The sequence below is a fragment of the Vidua chalybeata genome, chromosome 20, assembly GCF_026979565.1.
Source record: "Vidua chalybeata isolate OUT-0048 chromosome 20, bVidCha1 merged haplotype, whole genome shotgun sequence".
Taxonomy (NCBI): Eukaryota; Metazoa; Chordata; class Aves; order Passeriformes; family Viduidae; genus Vidua; species Vidua chalybeata.
The window spans coordinates 1,069,156-1,092,185 of record NC_071549.1 but is presented as its reverse complement, the minus strand read 5'-3'; the positions used below and the strand labels follow the sequence as shown (position 1 = coordinate 1,092,185).

The window sequence follows — 23,030 nt, the reverse complement described above, 5'->3', positions numbered from 1 at the left end:
ACTGGGACATGGAAACCTTGGGAATGGGGGTGAGGGGCTGCTGGGCCAGGGAAGCCTGGCAGGTGGCAAAGGGGGTGAGGACAGAGGGGTTCAGGCAGGATTCCACCCCGTCCCTGAGTTCCCTGAGCCAAGGGATGGGTCACTGCCTGTCTGGGTGATCTTAGCAGAACACCAGAGCTGAGCTTAAGCACTGGTTTAAACCCACCTAAAGCACTCCTTGATTCCCTCCTAGCAGTGCCCTCACATTTTCCTCCCCCGTAAAGCTCTGTGTTAATGCTGGCATTAATGTCACCGAGTCACCCGGGGGCACCAGCGCTGTGGCTGAGCCTCATGACTCAAGCAATGATTCAGAACCTCTCTGGCCACCCCAGCAGAGCCAAATCAGATCAGCTCATCGTCCCCAGGCCCTCAGCTGGGTGAGAAGAGCTCCAGGTGCCCACAGACCTTTGGTCCCTGCAGGACTCAGCCCTGGCAGGATCCAGGGAAGTGTGACAATAACAAGGAATGGCAGTGGTGGGAGCCTGGCTCGTTGTCCCATCATGGGAAGAGGATGCTGAAGGCACCAAGCAACACCTCTGGGTTCTCTGGGAACCTTTGCAGTGCTACAGGCCTCATGTGGCCAGCAGGGACTTGCCAAAGCTCCCCCTCACTGCTCATTCATGGGGTGCAGAGAGTCCTTGGGGATAATTCCAGCTTGGGGTTAATTCCAGCATCAACATTTGCCATGTGTGAGCTCAGTTTGGCCACTGAGATCTCCAGAGAGCTCCATCAGGGAATCCTGGGATCCCATGGCACATCCAACACCCTTGTGCCAAGTGTGAGGATGGCAGGGTTGGAGCTGGATCATCTCTAAGGTCCCAAACCCCTGTGGCTCTTTGATTCCAAGGGCACCAAAGATGATGGAGGAGCAGCAAAGAGCAGCGTGGAGCTGGGAATCCAAGAGTTTTTCCAGACCTTGCAGCCCAGTGAGATTTGCTTTGGACCTGAGTGACTCAAGGAAGGGGTGTCTGCACCTCTGCAAAATGTCCATTGGGCCTCCTAAATAAACCTGTGGGGTCACAAAATCATGGAATCATTGAGGCTGGAACTGACCCCCAGGATCATCAAGTCCAACCTTCACCCAGCACTGACCCCTGTCCCCAAGAGCCACATCCACATGGTTTTTGAACATTTTCAGGGATGTCTGACCAGCCTTCCAGTGAAGAAATTTCCCCAATGTCCACCCTGACCTCGCCTGGCCCAGCCTGAGGCCGTTCCCTCTCCTCCTGTCCCTGTTCCCTGGGAGCAGAGCCCGACCCCCCGGCTGTCCCCTCCTGTCAGGAGCTGTGCAGAGGAAATGGGACACAGGAAAAAGAAAATCATTAATGACTGAACATCTGGAGGGGACTGGAAAAGCACCACTGCCCTGCAGGGAGCAGACTTTGGGGTTGGACACCATCTCAGGGGAGATGAAAGAGCCTCCAGCCCTTTGGAAAGGGGATTTACTCCCTAAGCCACTTCCCTTCAACACCAATTCTCCTCCAGGTTCCGATCCCACTCCCCAGCACCGAGAGGTTCTAGGTGCCACCAGCTCCTGCTGGTTCTGCACTGGTTTCTAAGAGCTGAGCACAGGGAATTCCGACCCTCTCCTTAAGCTTTGAGCTCAAAGGATTTCATCTTCCCTCAGCCCTTCACTACGGGGAGCAGGGGAAGTTGGATCTGTTGGGATGTGCAGCAGGAATCAGAGAGCCAGAGCTGTGCAGTCACCAGCAGCCCCAGACATCCCCAGCTGCACCCAAACCACCCCCTGACCCCATCCCACCTCTCCCTGGTCCTGATCCCACAGGATCCACCCTCAGAAGTCTGCCTGGGCTGGAAATGCCAGGCAGGGAGAGCAGGGCTCCAAATCCCCTCATCCCAGGTAGTGGCAGCAGCTCCTGGGAACTCCTGCCCGAGCTTTGAGGGAACAAGAGAATGCTCGGAGGGGCAGGGGGTGATCCCATCTCGCCCCCATTCCCATGGGACAGCCCCACCCTCAGCCCTCAGGAGAGACCCCTGTCTCTCCAAAAGTCTCCTGTCTGAGCCACTGCCTTGCAGGGTGGAATTAAATCTTCATTGGGCTGAAGAAAGGCAGAGCTGGAGAGGGGAAGTGGAGGGGGAAAACATTCCTGGAAATGAGAGGGAAAAGGGAAATGAGAGGGGGGGAAAGGAAAATGAGAGGGGGGAAAATGAAAATGAGAGGGGGGGGGGAGGAAAATGAGAGGGGGGAAAGGAAAATGAGAGGGGGGAAAATGAAAATGAGAGGGGGAGAAAGGAAAATGAGAGGAGGGAAAAGGAAGATGAGAGGGGAAAAACGTTCCTGAATTGCATCACCTCCACTCCCAGGCAGAACGGACTTAGCCCGGGTTTTCAGAGCCTTGTGCATCGGATTGGCTGGATAATGCGCCCTGATTGCTCCCTAAAGGAGCCTTTCCCTGGCCATTCTCAGGATAATCAGGTCCCTGGAAGTTCCCCGCGTGGCCCCGAGCGAGGCGCGCCCGGGATGAGGATGAGGATGTGCGCTGGGAGCTGATGAGCACCGCACTCCTCCTGCCGAGCGTGACCTCCAGCGAGCAGCGAGGTGAGATATTTAAAGTTAATGAGCTGGGTTTGCAGCTCGGGGCCCGGAGCACACAAGTGCTGTTTATTTTTATTCTCCAGCAGCTCCCTGCGGTGCCCGGCTGGCCCGGGCTGTGTCATTGCCGTGCCCGGCTCAGCCGGGCAGGGCTGGAGAGGTCTGGGCGAGGCTGGGATGAGGCACAGCATGAGCAGGAACAGCTCCAGCCTCAGGAGATTGCCCAGACAAGGCTTTCCGTTTCAAAGATTGGCAGGTCAGAGCCTCCTCAGCAGCCTGACCCCTTGCCCAGCACGAGGCAGAGAATTTCTCCCTAATTACAGCTCAGTCCAGAACTACAACGGGAACAGGGAATGTCTGCCCCAAAACTTTGGCCTTGGAAAACAGTTTTAATTATAGACAGCTCCAGTGACTTCTGGGAGGAGAGAAACAACTGCCCCCACCACCAGGAAGGACGTGGGTCTGTAGGAGAAGAGCACAGAGCTGCTCCAAGGTCTGGGACACCTCTGGAGCCAGGCTGGGAGAGCTGGGGGTGCTCACCTGGAGAGGAGAAGGCTCCAGGGAGAGCTCAGAGCCCTTCCCAGAGCCTGAAGGGGCTCCAGGAGAGCTGGAGAGGGACTGGGGACAAGGGATGGAGGGACAGGACACAGGGAATGGCTCCCACTGCCAAAGGGCAGGGATGGATGGGATATTGAGAATTAGGAATTGTTCCCTGGCAGGGTGGGCAGGCCCTGGCACAGGGTGCCCAGAGCAGCTGTGGCTGCCCCTGGATCCCTGGCAGTGCCCAAGGCCAGGCTGGACAGGGCTTGGAGCAGCCTGGGACAGTGGGAGGTGTCCCTGCCATGGCAGGGCTGGCACTGGATGGGCTGCAAGGTCCCTTCCAACCCATCCCAGGATCCTGCCCATGGAATGAGAGGAGCTCTAAGATCCCTTCCCACCCAAACCATTCCAGGATTCCATGAAAACTTCACTGGATCTGAGGAAAGGATCAAACATCTCCACTGGAGCCCCTGTGTCCCTTAAGTCCCTCCACTCCTGCAGTTTTCAGAGCAGTTGTGTGGATCTGGTTCTATGACAACCCCACGGAAAAGATCCATGGATTGTAGGGACCATCCCTGGAGGAGGGGTTTCCATGGGGGCTGGAAGGCTCCAGCCGAGCCCAGAAAGGGGGAGCAGGGGGGGCTTGTCCATCCCACCGAGCAGAGGAGCTGGAGAGTTCCTCACTCTAGAACCCCTTGGCTTGTCCTGCAAGGGGAGGGAACAGCTTCCCATTAAAAATAAATCTGTGAACTTCCCGTGTCCCCAGGAGACAGGGAATCTGTGGGGGCCTGTTCCTGCTCCAGCACAAGCACTCAAACCAGGAGGAAAAGTCCAAGGAAAACAGAGCTGCAGTAAGGAATAAATGCCCATCAGACACCTGCTAGCTCCACAGCAGCCCCAGGGAGCTGCAGGATGCCCAGGGACCAGCCCTGTCACCAAATGTCCCCAGGGAAGGGCCCTGCAGGGGCTGCTGAGGGGGGTGTGAGTCCCCAGAGCCGCCAGCCCTCTCTGAAATCCCCTCCCTGGGCACCCAAAGCCATTTGGCAGGTCTGTACAGACTCAGGTCCATCCCCAGCTGTGAGCAGCTGGTCCCTCAAGAGCAGTGGGATCCCCCCAGACTCCCCAGGATTCCATCAGCTCTGCCCCCTGCCCTGGGATGGGCAGAGAGCTCTGGGTGCACCTTGGGCAGCAGCAGCAGCTCATTACAGCAGGACTCCGGGTGCCCCCTGGGGCACACACACCCTGGGAAGCCAAAATGATCCCAGGGTGCCGCATTTCAGCAAGAAATAAAATTCAGCAGGGATGCAAAGAAAGCTCAGGGCACGAGGTGCACCCCAGCCCAAGCACAGGTGGGTTCCAGAGCGGGCACTGCACTTCAGGGCTTCATTTTGTGCTGGGCTGCACATCAGCAAAGGCAGGGTGGGATTTTATTGGGTATAATTTGATATAATTTGGTATAATTTGATGAACCTCTTGCTGCTCCTGAGCTGCAGATCTGACAGGCTGCAGCAGCAGCTGTAATTACTCCTCATTTCTGCAGTGAGGACACAGAATAGGATGAAATGTGATAATCCTCATTGTCCAAATGACAGCAGACATGGAGAGAGTGGCTCCCATAAATCCAGACAAGTCTTATCAAATCCACCCCACTGCCTGAAATTCCCAGCTCAGCAACACATTTTAAAGGACAGCCAGGCTGGAATGGGGCTGGATCATTTCTCACACTGAAAAATCACTTTGAGATCAAAAGACAAACCCAAAATCCATCATAACCCATTGCCCCTGGATCCCTGGAAGTGCCCAAGGCCAGGCTGGATGGGGCTTGGAGCAACCTGGGGTAGTGGAATGTGTCCATGCTCATGGCATGGGGTGGAGTGAGATGATTTTTAAGATTATTTCCAACCCAAACCTGGGATTCTGGGATTCTCTGACTCCTATGAACTCTGATTTTAACCCAGAAATGGTTCCTGGTCCCCCTCCAGCAGCCTGGGCTGTTTTATACTGAAACACATTTTATATTGAGATATAAAATGAAATATTTTATCCAGCTCCTTTCATGCTGAAACACAAGGAAACATCCACGACAGTAAAAAACCTCAGGAAAATCCAAAGAAGAAAAGTGGGAGAGACAAAATAAGGAGAGAAAATGTTTCCAGCTTGGGAATGTGACCATTGTCCCTCACAGGGCAGCTCAAGCTGAGCTTGTGGACAGAAGCCAACATTTCATTGATCAAAGGTTGGACAGGATGATCTTGGAAGTCTTTTCCAACCTTAATGATCCTGGGATTTGTCCAACCTTAAAGATCCTGTGATCCTGGGATTTGTCCATGCCTAAGAACAAGGGATTTGCCTTCTGTCTGCCCCAGGGAAAAGCTGGACAACTCATTTTTGAAGGAGAGATTTGCTTTGTCACCAGATGTCCCAGCCCATGTCCTTTGACCAATCCCATCCCTGTCCCCAGCTCTGGTGGCTCTTCCCTCACCAGGAGCCAGGGCAGGCAAACCAAAGCAATGTCCCTGGGGAGCTGTGGGCAGCAGGACAGCAGCCTGGAGGGACACAGTGACCTTGACACCACACAGCCATGGCACTGTCACTTTGTCCTTTCCAAAGAGAATCTGGGACATTCTGGGATGCACCACCTGTAGTGGCAGGATTGGAGAGGTGACATCCTGGGAAGCAATGAAAAACTGGAATCTCAGTTTGAAGTTCTGGAAGAGTTCTGGAATTACTGAGGTTGGAAAAGACCTCCAAGGTCATCAGGTCCAACCTTGGTCCAAGTGGCCCCATGGCCACCAAACCACAGCACCAATGCCACTTCTGCCTGGGTTTGAACATCGAGGTTGTTCTGGAAACAACCAGGAAAAGTTTAGGTTGGATATTGGGAAAATGTCTCCATGGAAAGGCTGGTCAAGCACTGACACAGCCCAGGGCAGGGGTGGAGTCCCCACCCCACCCCTGGAGGGGATTAACAGCCCTGTGGATGTGGCCCTTGGGGACATGGCACAGTGGTGGCCTTGGCAGTGCTGGGGTTGGTTGGACTCGATGACCTCAGAGATCTTTTCCAACCTCAATAATTCCACGACTCTTACAGAATTTGAAGCTGAGATTCCCCCATTTTTCATTGCTCCCAAGGATGTCACCATCCCAGAATGTCCCAGAGGTACCAGGCAGGTCCCTGGTGAAACCAGCTCGACTTTTGCTTCATCAAAACACTCCCTATTCTCATCCCAATAAATAATTTGACATCCGGGGGTGGATTTTCCTCCTTCTTGTGGTAGCCTGGAGTTATTTTTCCCGCCACTCCTCTAATTAGTGCACCAAGTGCTCATTTTATTCCTCAGATAAAAATCCCAGCGAAACAATTTGTGACACTTAAGTCACACATTCATCTCTTTTATGGCAAATCCTGCTTGAAGAGGAGGAATCCTAGATCAGGTCACACATTCCATGTGCCATTTCCCAGCGTTTTTATCAGCATCGCTGCCAATTGGAAGAATTTACAAATAATTCCATTTTCCAGCACAGAAATGTATAAACTATTTCCCTTTCTCTATGCTGGCAGAACATTCCAGGTCATTCCCCAGATTGCAGAGAGAAGCCTGGGCCCCTCTCAAAGTTTGTATTCATAAAAAGAGGAATTATGGCTGAAAATTAGGGGAATCCATAGGATAAAGGTCAGATTTGACCTCTGGGAGCATTTCCAGACCAAGGAGAGCCCCCAGAGGGGTGCCCAGGTCAACCTGGTCCAACTTCTGTGGGAACAGCCCCACACTTCCAAACAAAGCTTTGGGATAATGGGAATCCTGGAACCCCTAGCCCTCACCTCCCTTCCTAAAGAGAAACATTTTTGCCCAGCAAATCCCTTTTTCTTCCCGTCCTGTTCTGGCACTTCCCATCCCAGCAGTGCCACAATATCCTGGAGTTCACAAAAGGAGGGTTCTGAGGATTTCTTAGGATTTCTCTGAAGACCTTGAAATGTTCCAAGGAGATCCCCATTTTTCTCCATAACTGAGGGAGTTTTATGGCGATTGTATGATCTTCCCTGTGGCAGCTGCATTTCTTCACCTGGGTGAAGCACACTGTCCTGGGTTACAGGATACAGCTGGGGCTGTGTGTCCTATTGTGTGTCAGAGCTGGGGCAGTTCTCTGCTGTTCATGGGGCACTTTTCTTTATCTCTCCCACAGCCAATCCTCCCTCCAGGAGATCTCTTCTCTTCATGGCCACTGAGTGTCCCTGCATGGCTGAGAAAATTCCAGCATCCCATGGGGAGAGGCTCTGCCCAGGGGAGCAGCCAAGCATTCCTACCTGGATCCAATCTGCCCTTGGAACAGCACAGCAGCCTTTGCCCACTGCATTCCCAGAGGAGCAGCTTTCTTCTCCACTGCATTCCCAGAGGGAGCCCAGGCCCATCCACAGCAGCCCTGGAGCTTCAGAGGAAAACTCCAGCCTTGTCCAGGATCCTGCTCCAGCAGAAGCACAGCTGGCACTGCAGGAGGGCTGAGCCCCCATGGAATGGCACTGCTGCCACTGCCCTGACCCACAGCCTGCCAGGGCCTGCTCTGACTCTGGCAGTGGTTTGGGTTTTTTTGGTTTTTTTTTTTTTTTTTTGTGCTATTGCTTTTGTATTTTTAATTTTCCTAATAAAGAACTGTTATTCCTATTCCCATATCTTTGCCTGAGAGCCCCTGAATTTCAAAATTATAATAATTCAGAGGGAGGGGGTTTACATTTTCCATTTCAGGGGAGACTCATGCCTTCCTTAGCAGACACCTGTCTGTTCAGACCAAGACACCTGGCAGAATCCTGGAACCATGGAATACCTGGAGTTGGGAGGGACCCACAGGGATCAGAGAATCCAAATCCTGCCCTGCACAGACACCCCAACCACCCTACCCCGGGCCTGGCAGTGCTGTCCAAGTGCTCAGCCAAGCTTTGGAAGAACTGCTGGAGGAGGGATTTGTAGGCATCCAGGGGATCCCCAGCCCTGCTGCTCTCCTGCCTCCAGGGAGGAGTGGCAGGAACGGGATATTCCCAGGAAATCAGGGCATGCAGAGGGGGGTGAGGGCAGAGCCACTCCCTGCACTCCTGGGCACCCTGGCAGTGCCAGGCTGGTGGCTGGTGACACATCCCTCTGCTGGCCTGTCCCCTCTGCAGGAAGGCTGGTGACATGTCCTTGTGCAGGGAGGTGCTGGCAGCCCTCAGCAGCCTTGGTGGCATCAGAGGTGACACCTGTGAAGGGCTCCTGGCCCAAATCCCAGCGGTGCCAGGGCTGGTTTTGCTCAAGCTCCAGCAGTGTTCTCTCCCTAACCCCATTTTTCCTCCAATAGTGATGAATTATGGAGCATCCATTCCTTCCTGCTCCGATGGGAGCTCTGAGAGTGTCCCTGAGCAGCTGCACCCTGTGGCCCTGGAGGCAGCTCTCCTATGCCATTCCCTGTGCCACTCCCTGTGTCTGCTCCTGTGCCACTCCCTGAGCCTGTCCCTGTGCCACTCCCTGTGACACTCCCTGTGACACTCCCTGTTCCTGCTCCTGAGCCATTCCCTATGCCACTCCCTGAGCCTGTCCCTGTGCCACTCCCTGAGCATGTCCCTGTGCCACTCCCTGAGCATGTCCCTGTGCCACTCCCTGTGTCTGCTCCTGTGCCACTCCCTGAGCCACTCCCTGAGCATGTCCCTGTGCCACTCCCTGAGCATGTCCCTGTGCCACTCCCTGTTCCTGCTCCTGTGCCACTCCCTGAGCCACTCCCTGAGCATGTCCCTGTGCCACTCCCTGAGCATGTCCCTGTGCCACTCCCTGAGCCACTCCCTGAGCCTGTCCCTGTGCCACTCCCTGAGCCTGTCCCTGTGCCACTCCCTGAGCATGTCCCTGTGCCACTCCCTGTGTCTGCTCCTGTGCCACTCCCTGAGCCACTCCCTGAGCCTGTCCCTGTGCCACTCCCTGAGCCTGTCCCTGTGCCACTCCCTGAGCCACTCCCTGTGTCTGCTCCTGTGCCACTCCCTGAGCATGTCCCTGTGCCACTCCCTGTGTCTGCTCCTGTGCCACTCCCTGAGCCACTCCCTGAGCCTGTCCCTGTGCCACTCCCTGAGCCACTCCCTGAGCCTGTCCCTGTGCCACTCCCTGTGCCACTCCCTGTGCCTGTCCCTGGCTCGGTGGCAGGAGGTGACACCAGGTGTGAAGTTCTCTGGTCAGGTCCCTTTATGCTCAGTCCCAGCACAGGCTGTGGGTGCTCCTCTGAGACCCCCCTGCCCAGCCTGGCAGTCCTGCTCTCTCCATCCCCATCCCTACAGAAATCAGGGAAAACCAGCCCAGGCCCGGCCCAGGCCAGGCCAGCTCAGTCCCAGCCCCAGCCCAGCTCAGCTTAGCTCAGCTCCAGCCCAGCCCCTGGCTCTCCTGGTTTTTGCTGGCTCTCAGTGACGTCGGCTGTGGCAGATGCAGCCCCTCTGCCACGCTGGAATCTGCTGATGAAAACTGGATGTTGGGGCTGTTCAGGCTGGCCCAGCTTAAATCCCAAGCCCTGCCAATTTTCTTACCTCATTTGCAGGCCCTGGCAGCAGTTTTGATGGGAAGGAAGGAATGGATGTCTGGCTGCTCCACCTGCCAGCACATCATAACTCATGGCACGGGGCAGAGGTGTGCAGAGGATTTCACCTCCCCCCAGCTCTCCAGACCACTGGAGACTCCTCCGAGAGTGTGACCTTTCATCCACTCGAGCTTCCAACCCATCTAATGCCAAGCAAGAACCTGGAAAACCTCAGCAGCCCTCCCCAGGAGTATATGGGAAGGTGGTCAGGCTGTTCCTGGGAGCACTGGGCACAGCCAGCATTCCTACCCTGCTCCTGAATGCTGCCCTTTCCCAGAGGGAGAGGAAGGAGGAGGCTGCTGCTGGTTCTCACTCCACAGTTCAAGCTAAATCCCAGGAAAAAGTGAAGGATCCATTGGAGAAAAAGTAGCCATAATAATATAAATTCAAGCTGTACAGCACTACTTCAATTTGCAGGCAAGGTAAATATTTCACAGAACATTCCCCTCTTTGCTCAGTGTCTCAGGAATTTCCCATTCCCTGATTTTTTTAAATCCGTGGCCCACTTTATCTTTCCCTGGCACAGCCCCCAAAGCCCTGCTGCAACACTGCACCAGTACAACCAGTTTGGAGCTGGAGGATCAGCTGCCATCCCTGCAGAAAGCACACCGAGCTCCCTGGAAAGCCTCAGCAGGAATTTACCACTTCCATCATTCCAGGTTTAACTCCCCTCCCCACCTTGGGTCTGTCCACAGCACCAGTCTGCACAGAATGGTGCCAAAGTCTGCCAGAGCCAGGGAAGGACTGGAGATGAATCAGAACTGGGAGCCAAGTCCCAGCACTCTTTTTCCAAAAAAGCTCAGAATTTCAGGAAGAGACCCCAGGAGTTGGCAGTACACTAAGCCTGGCTTTGCCAAACCTGAGCCCAAGTCCCTCTCTGCCGGGAAAGGGCAGCACAGCAGGGCAAGGGGCAAACAACAACTTTTGGACAGAACACTTTGAAAAGTGCTGGTTCCTTTTCCCCCCTTTTCCTTAGGGAATGAGCTCATTCCCACAGCGGATCTCCTGTCCCTGCCAGGCTTCGCAGCCCCTTCTCTGCGGGACACCCTCAGCAGGGTGACAGCCCTGGTGACAATTGTCCTGTGCCTCCCAGGGCCATCGGGAGTGCCCAGCGGGGCAGGGGAGTGTCACTGCCGCATCTCCCCGGGCGCTGCTCCCCAGTGTCCCCAAGGACTGCGTTCGCCCCAGCCCTGCTCTGGCAGGATTGCAGGGTTTCCACCCTGCCACAGCGCCGGGACACGGCTGCCTCTGCACCCCAGCTCCTGCAGCAGGGAGGGCTCCCCTCTGCCCTGCCAAGGGCATTTTGAAGGAATTGCTCGTTGTGCTCAGCTCTGCAGCAGCTGAAATTCCTCCCTGGCTCCAGCATCCTGATCCTGCATTTCCCTCTCCACGCTAATGGGGGTTCTGTTGCTTTTATTCCCTCAGTAATTGTTTGATGAGCTCTCCCAGCAGGACTTGGCTCGGGATGATTCCACCCCTCAAAACTTCTCCTCGCAGAGCAATCAGCACCTCGTTAGAGCAGCTCCCAGCACAGCAGCTCCGGCCTCCGGGGAGCAGCCGGGACTGGGTGGGAATCCTGTTCCTCTCCCGGGAATGTCATCGGCCAGGGGCTGCCCGGGAATGCAGAGGGAAAGGTTCGAAGAGCCTGACAAAGATTATCTGTGCAGGGTGGGATTTTTGGGGTGTCTGGGCCGGTCCAGGAGCTGGGATGGATGATCCTGGGGGTCCCTTCTAACTCAGGATATTTCATGATGGTGATGGCATCAAAGGAATTGATTCCATCACGTTCAGCCTGGCTTAGGTTCTGACATCTGACTTTGGTTTGGTTTTCACCTGTGGAATGTCCCACTCCAGGCTGGGACAGCCCCTCACCACTCTGTGAGGGGAGACTCAGTTCCCCCTGAGGGACAGCTCTGATCTCTGCTCAGTGGGACAGGGACAGGACCCAGGGAATGGCTGGAGCTGGGCCCTTCCCCCAGAGGGTGCTGGGCACTGCCCAGGCTCCCCAGGGAATGGGCATGGCCCCGAGGCTGCCAGAGCTCCAGGAGCTCCAGGGATGCCCAGGCTGGGATTGTTGGGATTTGTGAACTTTGCGAGAGCTGCTCTGTGCTCACCCAGCTGTGTCCCACAAGGGATGACCCATCCCCCTTCCATGGACTGCCTGATCCCCAGGATTACCCACAGCAGGTTCACATCTCACCTTGCCCTTTCCTTTTGTGTGGGGAAAGCAAAGCTCCCCAGCTCCCCTCCACCCTTCCCTTGGTGAGCAGGAATTGTTGGATGGGGATCCAAGGGTGCCAAGCACTGGGAAAGCCCCGAGAATCCCCCAGGAGAGAGCAGACCCCGGTGAGCACTCACCATCCATGTCCAGGCGCTGCATGATGATGGCCAGCTCCACCTCACTGGGCATGTAGCCCAGGGAGCGCATGGCCATGCCCAGCTCCTGCTTGGAGATGAAGCCATTCCCGTCCCGGTCCAGCACTCGGAAAGCCTCCCGGATCTCTGCCGAGGGAAGGGAGAAAGAAGGAGCTGTTATGGTGGGGGGCTCCGTGGATGCTGAGCACAGAAGCAGCAGCTGTTGCCTTTCTCAGTGTTTGTTGTGAATATTTGATCACCCTGGGGCAGGATGATCAGGATATGTTAATGCACACCCATAAACGTCCGTGCAGTCCCACAGTTCCAGTGAACACAGGATATCCTGGGGTCAGAGACACAGAACTGGAAAAGCCCTCAAAGACTGAGTCCAGCCACTTAACCCAGCATTGCCAAGGCCACCACTGAGCCATGTCCCCAGCTGCCACATCCCCAGGGCTGTTAACCCCTCCGGGAACTCCACCCTGTGCCACCCTTTCAGTGAAGAAATAATTCCCAATATCCAACCTGAACCTCTGCTGGCACGACCTGTAGCTGTTTCCTCTCGTCCTCTTGCTGTCACCCTGTGTGATTTCCTTCTCTAGATCCTTCTCACAGCTTTTATCTAATTTATAACGTTTTTAAAGCACTAAACAGCATCAGATCAATAAAAATACTGATGGAACATAAGGAACCACTTCCATCAATCGTCCTTAGCCTGGCTCAGCTCCTGATATCTGACTTTGGTTTGCTTTTTAACTTCAAACTGCTCCAGCCCATGGCAGCTCCTCTCCACTTGTGTGAGGGGAGACACTGAGGGGCAGCTCTGATCTCTGCTCTGTGGGACAGGGACAGGAACAGCTGGAGCTGGACCAGGGCAGGGTCAGGTTGGATTTTAGGGAAGGGCTCTTCCCCCAGAGGGTGCTGGGCACTGCCCAGGCTGCCCAGGGAATGGGCACGGCCCCGAGGCTGCCAGAGCTCCAGGAGCTCCTGGGGATGCCCAGGCTGGGATTGTTGGGGTGTCTGTGCAGGGCCAGGGGCTGGATTGATGATCCCTGTGGTCCCTTCCACTCAGGATATTCCATGATTCCATAATCCACCACCTCAATGTCTCTGCTCACAGACCTCTCAGCTCCCAGCCCCAAGCTCCCCAGGTCTGCCTGTTGCAAATGCCAGAGAAATTTTAACTTTCCAGCAGCTGGGAGCCTGTTTCACTGGAAAGGCTGGAGGTGAGGAGGGAAAAAGGTGCTCAGTTTTGGTGAAGCAGTCTTTGCCCCGTGCTTGGAGAGGGAATCAGGGGATGCTCCATCATCTCCCTCTGGGAATGGGGATGTAGGGAACACCCAGGACCCCCTGCAACTGCTCAGAGGAATTTCACCTTCATTTAAAGCATTTCACTGGAGAATCAGGAGGGAAAACTCAGCAGGTTTTTTTGGGAAAAGAACCCCAAACTGATAAAAAAAGTCTCCATTCTCCATCAGGAATTGGAGGATGGAAAATGTTTGGCCTGCTGGAATAGTTCAGGCTTTAAGGGAAATATTCCCAGTCCTCCATGGGCTGCCAGAGTCCCCCCACCTCCTGTCCCCAGGAGTCAGGGGCTGCCAGACCCTGCAGAGGGGCCGCAGGAAACCTTTGGATGTGCCTGGGAGAAAGGCAGGAGCATCAGAGCCCACCAAGGAATGGTTCTGGTGTTCTTTGCTAAGCTTTATTTAAAGCTTTACCATTCAAAATCTGCTTCTAAACCACCTCATCCAGGTTCAGCCCCTCCCCTGCCCCCACCAGACTGCTCCCACTTCCATGGCAGGATCCTGTTCCCATTTCCAGGGCAGGATCCTGTTCCCATTTCCATGGCAGAATCCTGTTCCCATTTCCATGGCAGGTTCCTGTTCCCATTTCCATGGCAGGATCCTGGTCCATTTCCCATCTCCCTGCCAGCCCGCCCTGCTGGGAGGGAAAGGTGGGGAAGCTGCTCAAAGCTTCAGCTCATAATTCCAGGAGCCTTTGGAGTAGGAATGAATCCCTGAATCCCATCAGACTCTGCCAGCTGCAGAGAAATCTCCTTTCATGTGTGGTCCTGAGAGCTCAGTGCAGTAAATATTACACCCAGATCAATTAATAGGAAAACAAACTTGTGACAGCTGAAGGCAGAAGAATGAGATTCATTGCAGGGAGCTGGAAGAGGAATTTAGGAAGTAAAACATGAATCTGGAAAAGCTTACATGTGAGTGAGACTGATCCAAATGCCAGGGGTAAATGCCAGGGATAAATGACACCTGTCCAGGCTGTGCTGTGGAATATCCACTCAGCAGCTCCAGCTGAGGGCCCATCCCAAAAGCTGCATTAACAGCACTCAACCTTTGAGCCTTGAGCAGAGCAAAACCCCCTCCCTCCACATTTGGGGTTTTTTGTTCCTCTCAAAGACCTGAACTTTAGACTAAGCTTGGCACATGCTCCCCAAATCCACTCCCGTCACCAAACGGAGCCTTTCCCCTCCCCACTCTATAAATACCACTTGTGCAGAGGTAGATATGAGCTATTTATAGGCTGAACACACTGTACAGGGAGCAGTGTGACCTCAGGCAGAGCCTCCTCCTTATCTCGCCATGGAACAGCTCCTCCTCATGCCCTTCTCTTCCCAGGGGTTATTCCCAGGCTCCTGCAGGTCCTGCCCTTCCTGAGCACCCTCCCCCAGCCCAGCCCTGCTCCCAAACCCCGCTCCAGGGCCCTGTGGCCCCTGGCTGCCCCTCACCTTCCTCTCCAGCTGTTACATTTCATTACCCAAAGCTAAAAATACAGCATCCCTTTCCCCAGATGACTTTCCCCACCAAGTCACCATGGCAACAGATGCTCCCGGCTCAGAGCTGCGAGGGGATGTGGTCCATGGAGTCAATCTCTCCACAGACAGTGCTGGGGCTTGGGAAAACCTTTGGGATCTTTCCTATTCCAGCATCTCCACAGGGATGCTTTGCCCTGATCCAAAAAAGCAGAGCCCTGTTCTGTCTTTAAGGATCACAGCAGGGAGGGTGTTGAGGTGCTGCTGCCCCATGAGCTGCCCTCTCCCCCTGCCCAGCCTGGGTGGCAGCAGGGAAAACCAAGCACGTGGATTTCCCCTCCCTGGGGGGTCAGAAATCCCAATATTTATTCCTTTTTCCCTAAGCAGTGTCTTCATTTACTCCCAGGTGTGGGCAGCTGACACATAACTGTATTAGAGGATAAAAGGGGAAAAGGAAGAGATCCCAGGAAAAATCAGAGACCAGGAAGCTCATCCTGCCCCATGGAATCACAGAGTCCTGCACTGACTGGGGTTGGGAGGGAGCACGGCTCATCTTGCTCCACTCTCCCAGGCTGCTCCGAGCCCCAGCCAGCCCTGGCCACCCAATCATCCTGATTAATACCTTCGTTAATTACCTCAAAGAGGCAGCGGCCACAACGTGAATTAACTACCCAAATGATCCAAGGCTGGGAAGAACTGGAAGGGTGAAAGTCCAGCAAGGAGAAAGGAACAAATCAGTCAGGGTTTGGGGGCAGAAGGGGCTGGGCAGCAGGAGCAGAGCTGGCTCTAAAAGGTTTCCCAGGAAAGTTGATCCTGACGTTCCTCCCTGGTGTGAAGATTCCTGCTCCCCAGGAGCCCAGAGCACAGCACTCCCTTCCCGGAGTTATTTGAGCATTCCAGAGCTGTGGAGGGGAAAGGGGGGGAGATGTGTTTGCTTTTAATTCATTCCCTCTCTCTGCTCCCGTTGAACAGGTGCACTTTACAGCTTCCCGATTACCGAGCACATGTCCAATCAATCCCCCTCCTCCGGGAGAAGGAGAGAACCAGGAAAAGGAGGTTCATTACCTTTCTGAAGGGCACGAACAGCGCTGCCAGAGCCAGCCCTGACACCCAGCCCAATCCATCCTCATCCTCCCCTCCCGCTAACCCTGCTGCAGCCCGTCCCTCCCTAGCGCTCTCCCTGCCCCTGCCCGACCTTCCCGCTCATCTCGTCCCCCTGGTCGGGTTTCTTTCCAGTGATTTCCCTGCGCAACCATCGTCATTTTGTTGTGTCTCCTGGAGGAGGAGGAATAACGATTCCCTGGAGAATTAATTCCATCACATGCCCTGGCTGTGGCTTGGGGTGTAGACCCCACCCTAAGAGTGTAATTACCCCGCAGCCAGCCCGCCAGGCCCGCAGGGGCGCTGACATTAGGGAGATAAGAGCCGAGATAACACCGCCCCAAATCTCCCCACTCATCACAGTCCTTAATGGCACCTTTGGGCCCCCAAAGTGTACGAAGGGAACGATCTGAAAGCTGCAAACAGCTCGTCCTTGAGTGAACCGGGGAGTGAGGCTTGGCACTACTACGGCTAAAAAATTGGAAATTTTCAGCCCTCCATCTGCTATTCTCACTCTTGTTTTTTTGGGTGTTTTTTTTTTTTTTTTTCCTGCCGCAAATTGCAACGAAGTGTCAAAATAATCCTGTTTTTATCTAATGGCAACGCCCCCCCCCCCCAACGTATTCCAATGGGAAGTGTCAAAATATTTCCCTTGATTTTTGAGATCTCAGCAAAGCAGCTCAGCAGCCCCGGATGGGGCTCTCACCGTGCCCTGGGGCCGTGTGCCCCCGCATTGCTGCAGCCTCTGGCTCCTCTGTCAGCATCCCCCAAACCAGGCAGGACCAGGCTGCTGACATGGGGAATAACCAGCAGGACTGACAGGGCTCCGCTGCTCCAGTGGCTGGGAGAGACACGGGGATGGCAGAGGCACAAAGGATCCAGTGCTCCTCACCTGGCACAGCTGCGAAAGCTCTCAGAACTCAGGGCTGGGGCTGCTCTGTCCCCAAGGGGGGTTGTTTGTCACAGCTTTTGGCAGATTTTTATTTATCTCTCCCTTCCCCAGGAAAAAAATGATTTGTGGAAAAGACGTTTTTGGTGCTTCCGCTCCCAAGCACATTGAACATTTCCAGGTAACCTTTGGGAGCCCCCATTCCCGTGGAAATGCAGGACAGAACAAGGGCTGCTGCTCCCGGATCCAGCCTCAAAGGGAAGCTTTCCAAGGATTGGAAACCCTTGAGGGCAGGCCGGGGGGGGGCAGCAGCGCTGTGATCCTGCAGGTGTCGGAAGGATTTGGCAAACCAGCAGCTTCCACTCGTTATGTACTATCATATGTATCAATCTCCCTGCCGTGGAAATCCCTGCAGGACACCAGCAGGGCTCACCCTCAGCGCCAGAGGGAGGAAGGGGCCGTGCTCTGAGCCCACTCGTAAATCAGGAGGAAGAACCAAGTTGTCAGTGCCTGGGGAATCATCAGGAGGAACAATCACATTCTCTCTCCCAGCGCCTGGGAAAGGGCCATGCTGGGCCTGAGGGATGAGCTTGGAATGAAGGAAGTGAGCAGGGTGATGGAGAGGAAGGCAGGACGCAGCTCATGGAATCCTGGAATGGTTTGGCTTGGAGGGACCTTAAATTATATCCAGTGCCACCCCTGCCATGGCAGGGACACCTCCCACTGTCCCAGGCTGCTCCAAGCCCTGTCCAGCCTGGCCTTGGGCACTGCCAGGGATCCAGGGGCAGCCACAGCTGCTCTGGGCACCCTGTGCCAGGGCCTGCCCACCCTGCCAGGGAGCTTTGATTTCCACCTGTGAGGGGACAGGAAGAGGCAGGGGACATTCCAGGGACAGGGAAAAGCCATTTCAGATGAGGAACACCTGGTGTGGGGGAATTTACCCTCAATGAGGAGGAAGTTCCATGGGTGAGGAGTGGCTGCAGCATTGGGAAATGGGGCTCTGTCTGTTCTGGGCAGCTTTGGTGACTCAGTCACGTCCAGCAGCTGCAGCCTCAGCCTCCAGGGACCTCTTCCAGCCTGCTGAGAACATTTTTATTCCAAATATTTCAGTCTTGATATCCTTTATCAAATATTTCAGTGCATGCTGCAGCAGTTGGCATAAACACACAGGAATTCCAGGGTAATTCCTACAGATGATTCCAGGGTAATTCCTACAGATTATTTCATGTTCTTACAGTTGATATAATGTTAATTCCTACAGATGATTCCATGTTAATTCTTACAGAATATTTCCTGTTCTTGCAGGTGAGTCCATGTGAATTCCTACATGAGGGCTCATGTTCTGAGCTTTGTCATCTGTCAGTCACTGCTTGAAACCTTTCTCAGATCCCTGCCCTCCCCTCCTGCTGCCTCCCTGGCTCCATGGATCTCCACCAGGAGACTCCCGAGGGTTTTCTGGGCACCCAGCCTGGAATTCTGAACAGCAGCACCAGGACGGGGGCTCTGCCCAAGCCAATGGCCCAGTTCTGCTCCCTGGATAAAAATCAGCTTTTTGTGCCACATCCACTGCAAATCCCTGTCCCCCTGCAGAGATGGGTGTGGGGACAGCACCTCACACCCATTCCAGAGGGGGTTTTGGTCCCCTGGCACAAACTGTGTGACCCTGAGGGACACTGGCTGAGGTGCCACTGGAGACCCTTCCTTGACTTGCCCAACACAAAACCTCTGCGAGAAAGGAGAGGGGCTCCAAACACCCAGACAAATCCAGGGAATCCCACAGCACTGGCACAGGCTCCTCCTGAGCTTCCCTGCCCTGGATTATTGACCATGGAAATGCCCTGGGAACAGCCCAAGAGCTCCCCTGCCCCGGGAGGGCTCAGGGTCCTCCCCAGCTCTGCTCCCCAGGGTGGGGCTGGTCCCGAGGTGGGTGCCCAGAGTCAGGAATTCTGTGGGGCTTCCTGCAAGTTCCATAACCCAGGATGGACAAGACATGGGAAAAATGTGTTACCCAGCATGGATGGAAAAGGAAAAAGAAGAAGAAAATGAGACAGAAAAAGAAAAATAAAGTTTTAGAAGAAGAGAAGAGAAGAGAAGAGAAGAGAAGAGAAGAGAAGAGAAGAGAAGAGAAGAGAAAAAAGGAAAAAGAGAAAAGAAAGGAAAAGGGGGAAAAGAAGGAAGAAAAAGAAGGAAAAGGAAGAAGAAGAAAGAAGAAGAAAAAGAAGAAAGGAAAAGAAAAAAGAAGAAGGGAGGAGAAGAAAAATAATAAGAAGAAAGGGAAATAAGAAATAAAGAAGGAAGAAGTAGGAGAAGAACAAGAAAAAGAAGAAAGGAAAAGAAGAAAGAAGAAGAAAAAAACCCAAACAACACCCCACACTGAAAGGAGATTAGCACTACAAGGCAGATAAATTCCGGATTCATGCTACGACTTTTGTTTACAACTGCAGAACCCGCTGCTAAAAGGCTGAATGAGAAGGGAATAAATCTCCAGTGTTTTCCAAAGAAAGCTCCATCTCCCTTTCACAGCTCTCTCTATCAGCAAACAGCCTTCTCCTCCCTCCTCCTTCTGCAGAGCAGCACGGAGCGGAGTGCTCCCCTCCCGAGCCTCGCCCGCTCCAGCTCATCCCGCTCATCCCTCACATCCCGCTCATCCCTCACATCCCTCACATCCCGCTCATCCCTCACATCCCGCACATCCCGCACATCCCTCACATCCCTCACATCCCTCACATCCCGCTCATCCCTCACATCCCGCTCATCCCGCACATCCCTCACATCCCGCTCATCCCACACATCCCGCTCATCCCTCACATCCCTCACATCCCGCTCATCCCTCACATCCCGCTCATCCCTCACATCCCTCACATCCCTCACATCCCGCTCATCCCTCACATCCCGCTCATCCCTCACATCCCGCACATCCCGCACATCCCTCACATCCCGCTCATCCCTCACATCCCGCACATCCCTCACATCCCTCACATCCCGCTCATCCCGCTCATCCCTCACATCCCACTCATCCCTCACATCCCGCACATCCCTCACATCCCGCTCATCCCGCTCATCCCTCACATCCCGCACATCCCTCACATCCCTCACATCCCGCACATCCCTCACATCCCTCACATCCCGCTCATCCCTCACATCCCTCACATCCCTCACATCCCACTCATCCCTCACATCCCTCACATCCCTCACATCCCTCACATCCCGCTCATCCCTCACATCCCGCTCATCCCTCACATCCCGCTCATCCCGCTCATCCCTCACATCCCTCACATCCCTCACATCCCGCACATCCCTCACATCCCGCTCATCCCGCTCATCCCTCACATCCCTCACATCCCGCTCATCCCTCACATCCCTCACATCCCGCTCATCCCTCACATCCCGCACATCCCTCACATCCCTCACATCCCGCACATCCCTCACATCCCTCACATCCCGCTCATCCCTCACATCCCTCACATCCCTCACATCCCACTCATCCCTCACATCCCTCACATCCCTCACATCCCTCACATCCCGCTCATCCCTCACATCCCGCTCATCCCTCACATCCCGCTCATCCCGCTCATCCCTCACATCCCTCACATCCCTCACATCCCGCACATCCCTCACATCCCGCTCATCCCGCTCATCCCTCACATCCCTCACATCCCGCTCATCCCTCACATCCCTCACATCCCGCTCATCCCACTCATCCCTCACATCCCGCTCATCCCTCACATCCCTCACATCCCGCTCATCCCACTCATCCCTCACATCCCGCTCATCCCTCACATCCCGCTCATCCCGCTCATCCCTCACATCCCTCACATCCCGCTCATCCCTCACATCCCGCTCATCCCTCACATCCCGCTCATCCCTCACATCCCGCTCATCCCTCACATCCCTCACATCCCGCTCATCCCTCACATCCCGCTCATCCCGCTCATCCCTCACATCCCGCTCATCCCTCACATCCCGCTCATCCCACTCATCCCTCACATCCTGCTCATCCCTCACATCCCTCACATCCCGCTCATCCCACTCATCCCTCACATCCCGCTCATCCCTCACATCCCTCACATCCCGCTCATCCCGCTCATCCCTCACATCCTGCTCATCCCGCTCATCCCTCACATCCCGCTCATCCCTCACATCCCGCTCATCCCACTCATCCCTCACATCCTGCTCATCCCTCACATCCCGCTCATCCCGCTCATCCCTCAATTCTTCACATCCCCCAATCCCTCAATTCCTCACATCCCTCAATCCCTCAATTCCTCACATCCCTCACATCCCTCAATCCCTCAGTTCCTCACATCCCTGCTTTCCCAGCAGCCACATGGTATTGTTTCCTCTTCCTGATGGATGGAATTTGCATCCTGCCCCAATTTTCTGCTGGAATGAGCTCCGTAGGTCTCCAACCCGAAGCACTCAGTCTGTGTCCAGGAGGAAGCAGAAGCTCTCCCTTCATGTGCGGCTCCTTCCCTGGACCTCCCAGAGCCTCAGCTGGACTTTGAGCACTGTTAGCTGGAAATTTCCTGCCCAGTATTCCTGCACCATTTGGAATCACGTCTTTGGAACAGCCCATAGGGATCATTTGTTACCAGCAAACCCTGAGACTTGACTGTGACAAAGGTGATGGGTTGGGATCCTCCTCCCCATCCCAAACTCACCCTTCAGAAGGACAGGCAGTGCCTGCAGCAGGTTTTCCTGGAGTTCCATTGCTCTCCCAACCTCTCTGCCTTTAATTAACTTCCCATTAAGCCCAGGTTAATAAGGCCATAGTCTGTTTTTACTCAGGACCAGAGGACCTTGGACCCTGCTGAGTCTGCTCAGGACTTAGCAGTTGAGCTCACATTCCTTTTTACTCCCCCAAATCCTCCAGGTGGGATGGGAGCAGCACCTCCAGCATCCTTCTCATCCCTTTCCTCTCAGCAGATTTCACAGAATCCCAGAATGGGTTGGGTGGGGTTGGAAGGGACCTCAAAGCCCATCCAGTGCCACCCCTGCTATGGCAGAGACACCTCCCACTGTCCCAGGCTGCTCCAAGCCCCAATGTCCAGCCTGGCCTTGGGCACTGCCAGGGACCAGGGGCAGCCACCCTCTGCATCCCTTGGATTAATTCCCACTCCTGGTTTCTCCAATATCCCCATCCAAGATGAGCAACCACCCCTGGGAAAGACTACAGCATGCCTCTGATTTCATGCTTTTCACCCAAAATTCCCTATTCCTGTGCATTTTCTGCTCCCCAAGTCCCAGAATCTTTTCTATCCTGGAAAAAGCTTTCCTCCAAAAGTTCTGAGTGATTCTAACACAGAAATGCTTCCCTGAGAGCACAGCTGGTGATCAGGAGCCCAGCAAGCAAATCCCACCTGACACGTCCTGTCTGTCTCTGTGTCCTCACTGCTGGGAGCTCAGGAAAGGAGCCACAATCCTGGCTCCAGAGGAGGAAAGAGGCAGCACCAGCTCTGTTTGGAAAGGAAAATTCCTGGGAAGGACTCAGCCATGCCAGAATTCCCCTCCTGGTTCAAGCCTCAGACACAAACTCTGTTCTTTGTGCACAGAACCCCAAAGTTGAATGCAGAATTAAACTCAGATTTTTGCCCTTACTTCGGGGGCAGTTTTCCCCATTGTTTTCCCTTTCCCTAAACTGGGCACCTTCTCATTTTGGGGCTGCCAATCTCTGCAATCTCCAAACTCCACCCAGCACTTTGACCTTCCAAGGGATCTTTGTACATCCCCAAATCCCTGAGGAACAGGAACAGCCCAGCAGGTGAGGGGCTGTGACCTCAGTCCTCAGCACCTGGAGCCCCCAGGCTCCTCAATGCCCCTGGAAATCCCAAACAAACTCAGGATTGCCATCAGGGAGAGAGCAGACAGCACCAAGGGCAGATGGATGTGGGAGCAATCCCGGCTGTAGCAGAGGGATGGGCTGGGAACTACCCAGAGCTGGAGACAGAAATCACAATTCCACATTGGATTTTGGGCAGCCTGGCTGCCTCTTCCTCAGCCTCTTGGCAGCTGGGATGAAGCAAAAAGGGTTAATTCCAAATATTCTGGCCAAAAGAAAGGTGAGGAAAACTTGGAAAAAGAAGAGAAAGAAGAAGAAAATGAGAAATAAAAAGAGGGAAAAGGGGGAAACAGAAAAAGAAAAAAAAAGAGAAAAAGGTAAAAAGAAAAAATATCTTTAAAAATTAAAAGAAAAAAATGAA

At 54.3% G+C, this 23,030-nt stretch overlaps 1 protein-coding gene across 2 annotated transcripts in view; it reads right to left on the bottom strand.

The window, feature by feature from the left end:
* CALN1 (calneuron 1) overlaps window positions 1–23,030 on the bottom strand; it is a 150,204-nt gene that overhangs the window by 55,201 nt on the left and 71,973 nt on the right. For both annotated transcript variants that reach the window (XM_053961194.1, XM_053961195.1), the window contains one exon: window positions 12,074–12,217. In XM_053961194.1, coding sequence (XP_053817169.1) covers window positions 12,074–12,217 — 144 coding nt within the window. The remainder of the gene's footprint in view (window positions 1–12,073; window positions 12,218–23,030) is intronic.